We start from the raw sequence: 5,623 nt of genomic DNA, 5'->3' as shown, positions 1-5,623 counted from the left end.
AAGAATCCCCACTTCTCTGACTGGAATCAGGCTGAAGGCAGCAGAAAATCCCAGCTGTGGTATTGAAAAGAAAAATATTTTACCATCACATGTGACTGTAAAATCTCAAACCAACAAACTGCTGAGTGAAGTCACTTCGTAGAAACCCCAAATGAGTAACTGGTGTTGCTGATTTTGCTGATGTTGAATCTATTTGACATCATGCAAGCTTGTCATGACTTCTAACTCCACCTTTTACTTGTTTTAGTGCTTTACTTGTTATTTTTTTGTTTATGGGCTCCTGACAGCCACCTGACTGGAATGCTGTAATCGTAACAGTTGTCATCTATATAAGAAGCTCTTTCCAGCACACCTCTGTCACCCACGGGAGGAAATACATCTGTCTTCAGCCCAGAAACAAAGATAGGCACAGGTAAGAGCAGATAAGACCTAAACCTCATACACATTCTGTTATATATTAACACTAAACAAAGGGGGGAAAAGAGCGAGAGGAAGAGGTAAAAGAGACATTCATGAAAAGTAGGTTATGGAACTGAAGTTCTGCTGAGAGCTGGTAACATCAAACATCCCGTCAAGCAAGCGTCTGAAAAAAGCAAAAGAAGAAAAGCTGAAGTGAAAGAGATCGTGTATAACCTGTGTGGTTTCCTGTAACTCAAACAAGTTTTAGTTTTTTTTATCTGTGTGTGTTCAGCCAAGATGAAGATCCTGCTCTTTGTTGCTGCTGCTCTGGCTGTGGCCAGCTGTGCAAGCATCTCACTGGAAGACCTCGAATTTCACGCCTGGAAACTGAAGTTTGGTGAGATCCTGCATCCTCTAACAAGATGCCTAAATGTTCATTTAGGTCTGTTTTTGTGTGTAGATTTCTTCTCTTTGTTTTCTCATTGTGGTTTCTTTATTCCAGGAAGGACTTACAGATCCCCAACAGAGGAGGCACAGCGGAAGCAAATCTGGCTCAACAATCGCAAACTGGTTCTGGTTCACAACATCATGGCAGATGAGGGCATCAAGTCCTACCGCCTTGGAATGACCTACTTTGCTGACATGGTATATGCAGAAAAATAATCTTCCATCTTTATTTGACTGCATGCTAAGATTTATTAATATATTTCATCTCTTTATCTCATCTGTGGAGCTCTGAGGGAGGCTGCTGGGCTTCTCTTTCCAATAATATAATTTTATTATGTAAATATGGAAATGTTCTTAGCTTTATTTCTTATTATTCATTTTTATTTTAGCTATGTTTCACCTACAAGGCAACCAGATCCATCACATTGGCTGACAAGGCTGTCAGGAAGGGACAGGTTAAGAAAAAAACTAATATTTCTCTGTGATGACTCTTTGAACTCGGTTCTTCTTCTCCAGGAAAACGAAGAGTACAGGCGTGTGATTTCCATGGGCTGCCTGCGTTCGTTCAACGCCTCCCTGCCTCGCCGTGGCTCTTCTTTCCTCAGCTTGTTCGACGCCAACGATCTGCCCACATCTGTTGACTGGAGGGACAAGGGATACGTTACAGATGTCAAGGATCAGAAGGACTGCGGCTCCTGCTGGGCCTTCAGCACGGTACGCTCCAGAATAACTTAGTGTTTCTTTTGAATTCAGGAAACTTTAGGAAACTGTTCTCTTCTTAAGAAAACCGTTTCTCTGTTGTAGACCGGTTCCCTGGAAGGTCAGACCTTCAGGAAGACCGGGAAGCTGGTGTCTCTGAGTGAGCAGCAGTTGGTTGACTGCTCTGGTGACTATGGCAACATGGGATGCAACGGCGGCTTGATGGACAACGCCTTCAAGTACATCCAGGCTAATGGTGGGATAGACACAGAGGATTCCTACCCTTATGAGGCAGAGGTGAGAAATAATGTTCAAACAAAATAGAATCAAAGAATTGTCAACATTCAAATCAACTTATTGAGTGATAAACGTTTGAATGAATGAGTGAACAATGCTGCCATCTTCTGGATGTAACATGTACTTGCATTAATCCTGAAAGCGAACGTGAGCTTTGTGTCTGGACTTTTCTTTTTCCAAAATATTTTTTGCATTTATGCAAATGGAATAATATTTGTTTGTATTTTTTGGGAAAAAGCTTCTATTTTGAGGTTTTTTCCCCCCAAGTCCTTAATATGATTTTTCACTACGGGATTTTTTTGTTTTTGTTTTTCTGCAAGTCTGCTAATTTCAAGGAGGTGGATTGAAATAAATAAATAACATTTTTGATAACTTTTAAGTGCTTAAAAGTTCATAAAATCATAGCTGTGCATCAGGATTTAAATTAATAATATAATTTTTAAAAGTAGGAGAAAGTATATGAATGCATACTATATGTCAATCTTTAAATTAAGCTTTTATGGAGCACATTTTTAAAAACTTGATCAGAATCATTGCTGCTGTCGGTTTTTCACATTTCCAGACTTTTTTAAAATATTATATTTATATATATGGGATAAGAAAAAACATTTAATTACTAAAACAGGAATCTAGAGAGTTTTCTTTTCCTTTTCTTTTTTAGAAAATACAATATTTATGTATTGTAAGAACTGCGGTTAATGATGACAATCATTAAGCAAAAAAAAAAAAAGATCCATTTATTGTCTTTGCAAAATTGTGCTTGTCAGGGGTGACAATATGCTGATAGATTATATTTCTTCCACAATCTTTGAAAAAGCATTTTTTTGTTTTCATCACACGCTGTCTGAAGAGACGAGCAAATGCTAAGACTGAGAAAACAGTTGAAAAAGCTTCCATATTTGATCTATGAGCATGGAAATCACAGAGAGTGAACTGTTTTCCCTCCTTCAGGATGGACAGTGCCGCTACAACCCCAGCACCGTTGGAGCCACGTGCACCGGCTACGTTGACGTGAATCAAGGCGATGAAGACGCCCTGAAGGAGGCTGTGGCCACCATCGGACCCATTTCTGTTGGCATTGATGCCGGCCATTCATCATTCCAGCTTTATGAATCAGGTTAATATGGATTAAACCCTGTAAAGAAATGACAATGGGAGTTTACAATTTGACCTTCTGTGTGACCTGTGGATCTGTGTTGTAGGTGTGTATGATGAGCCTGACTGCAGCAGCACTGACCTGGATCATGGAGTCCTCGCTGTTGGTTACGGCACTAACAGTGGCCTTGACTACTGGCTGGTTAAAAACAGGTAAGCATGTACTGTAGCTCATATTTACATTGTCCTTCAAAGCAAACCATTTTTCTTTGAACAAAACCCCAACATAATTTGTGTGTTTCTGCAGCTGGGGTCTTAGCTGGGGAGACAGCGGATACATCAAGATGTCCAGGAACAAAAACAACCAGTGTGGAATCGCCACTGCAGCCAGCTATCCACTGGTCTGAACAGGTACGCTTTTTTAAACTTTTTTAAATGCAAATGCTAAATAAATAAATAAACTAAAAGCCAGAATCCAAGCAGCACATGTGAGCCCAAAGCTGTGTTTATCTTCACCCTGCAGTTTACTGCCCATTTATTTCCTCTTTCTGTTTATCGGATTTTTCAGGTCCAGCACTTCTCAACAGAGGGAAAAAGTGACATGTAATTTGCTGTAATTCCTTTTTAAGAGCAACTGAGTCATGTGCTGAAAACTAAACATGCTTCTCTGTTCTCTGCAACGGCTCTTTGCCTCAGTGCACTCGTAATAAAAGTTGTTTATGAGCATTGTAAATAAATGTAAAGAAATAAAATCTGTCATTGAATGTAAACGTTGCTGGTATGAGCTTTGCTTTGTCAACGTTAAGTGATTTATAGCCAACACTACACTTTTTTCTTCCTCTGAAAAACACATAAATAGACAAAACTACATGCTAAGCTGAGTATAGTGAAGAATTAAGCGGTGAAGATTGCAAGTCTATCTGCTTTAAGCAAACATCAAACACTGGATATATTTAAACTGACAGCGCAGAGAGAAATGTGCTTATCTAAAGTCAGTGATGTTTTTTAATATGTATGTATATACACATATTTGAGGAGATAAAAAGAGAAAGTCTCCCTAAATCAGTAAATTTCACTTTAGACACTTTTAAGAATGTTTGTTTAAATAGATATTTTCAGAACTGCCAAATCCCATAAATCCAATGTTTGCACTTTTCCCCCTGTTGAGCTTCTGCAGGAGATATTTTTATAGTTTTTAGTAACTGCTCTGAATCTCTGTTTTATCCACTTTCCAAATCCAGTTTTTGATATTCATTTGGGATCTCTGTCTTGCTGGGACACCCAACTTTGTCCAAATCTCAGCCATGTAGCTTAGTGGTAGTTCTCATTTTTGATTATTCCATTCACTTTGTGAAAAGCATTAGCAGCAAATACCTTCATAACGATGCTAACATGGTCATGCTAAGCCGTTTTTACAGTGTCTTCAGGTGGGAAGGTTATTGGAACAGCTCAATGTTTGTCTTATCTGACCATAAAATGTTTCTCCAAAAGATGTTTAGCTCACTCAGGTAGTTCCTGCTTAAAGTCGTTGATTTAGGATTAGGGATTATTCCTCGGGATGAATCTGAGTTTTGTGTAATGAACCCAGGAATGTATGTTCAGCTGTTATTTCAGATTTTATATGTTCAAAACAATGAAGCAAACCCATTTCCTCTTTAAATTCTAGACTAAAACCAATCATGTTGGAATTTATGTCAAATAATATCAAGATAATGATGTATTTGAGAGAAGGCTGAGACCCTGAGAGATAATGATTAGCCTGATAAATCAAAATGGTTAGCTTTCTTTACCTTTGAAAAAGATATTTCCTACATTTAAAACCCTGCAGAAACTCTGGTTTGTATCCAGCCTATGAAATAAAAACCAACATTTTTGAAAGCAAAATTTGAAGTATTACAAAATATTGTAATAAATCGGACAATATTTTGTGAAATATTGATATGACTGGTTGCAAACTCATTAAATCATAAAACTCTGATATCACTCCAACAAGTTTAACTTTATAATTTGACTCATATTCAGGTGTAGTTAGTATTGACTGCATTTTGTTTGACTGAATCCGATTCATACCTTAGATATCTGTGTTTACAGTTTAAATCGTCGTGTTGCTTGGGTCATTTTAAGAGTAGCTTTACCCCCGTTCTCCACTTGTTGTGCTCAGTAGTTCATTTTTTCCTGCTAATAGTCTCTGACTCACAGTTTCCACAAACCTGCTGGGGTCTGGAACATCCTTGTTAGCTGTCCTGAGAAATCATCTACTGCTGCTAGTTAGGACAAACTGGCAACACGCTGACACCAACTGTCTGCAAAGAAATCCCTTAATGGAGTCTGGCCTCTTTCTGTGCTCAGGGATTTTACATGTAATCCAACTAAATAATGATACTTAAATCAGTATTTGAACATCTCTTTTGAACCTTGGGCAGCGGAGGGTTGCTTAACGCTGCTGCAGATTAACGTCAGCTATAAATAAGGTTACGGTTTTTCTTTTGTTAATTTGTCGCAGACTGTTCAGCTTTACTGCGTTTAACTCTAATTTTCTCTCATGTAACAAAGCTTAAAGAATTCAGCATATAAATAAAGGAAAAATATGAGCAAAACAAGGTTAAGCTTGGACAAGAAATGTAATGTTAACAGAGACTAAACTGGTTTAAAATGCTGAAGGCATTTATAGATGAGGTGATGGAGG

The 5,623-nt window shown here is 38.1% G+C and overlaps 1 protein-coding gene across 1 annotated transcript; it reads left to right on the top strand.

The window, feature by feature from the left end:
• Nucleotides 1–277: 277 nt before the first annotated feature.
• ctsl.1 (cathepsin L.1) lies at nucleotides 278–3,707 on the top strand. The gene is made up of 9 exons (XM_008399968.3): nucleotides 278–412; nucleotides 692–796; nucleotides 902–1,044; nucleotides 1,363–1,560; nucleotides 1,651–1,842; nucleotides 2,794–2,959; nucleotides 3,045–3,150; nucleotides 3,245–3,348; nucleotides 3,506–3,707. The coding sequence occupies exons 2-8, from the start codon at nucleotides 697–699 to the stop codon at nucleotides 3,342–3,344; spliced, it is 1,005 nt and encodes a 334-aa protein (XP_008398190.1). The 5' UTR covers nucleotides 278–412; nucleotides 692–696; the 3' UTR covers nucleotides 3,345–3,348; nucleotides 3,506–3,707.
• Nucleotides 3,708–5,623: the final 1,916 nt, after the last annotated feature.

Source organism: Poecilia reticulata, chromosome 22, assembly GCF_904066995.2.
Source record: "Poecilia reticulata chromosome 22, P_reticulata-male-v2, whole genome shotgun sequence".
Classification (NCBI taxonomy): Eukaryota; Metazoa; Chordata; class Actinopteri; order Cyprinodontiformes; family Poeciliidae; genus Poecilia; species Poecilia reticulata.
Note: the sequence above shows the minus strand (reverse complement) of the source record. Positions and strands in the feature narration are given on the sequence as shown.

Excerpts from the sequence above, each read along its gene's own strand:
- ctsl.1 (XM_008399968.3), top strand. The coding sequence starts at position 697 with ATGAAGATCCTGCTCTTTGTTGCTGCTGCTCTGGCTGTGGCCAGCTGT. Across the intron at positions 1,045-1,362 it reads TGACCTACTTTGCTGACATG|GAAAACGAAGAGTACAGGCG; the intron begins GTATATGCAGAA and ends CTTCTTCTCCAG. Across the intron at positions 2,960-3,044 it reads ATTCCAGCTTTATGAATCAG|GTGTGTATGATGAGCCTGAC; the intron begins GTTAATATGGAT and ends TCTGTGTTGTAG.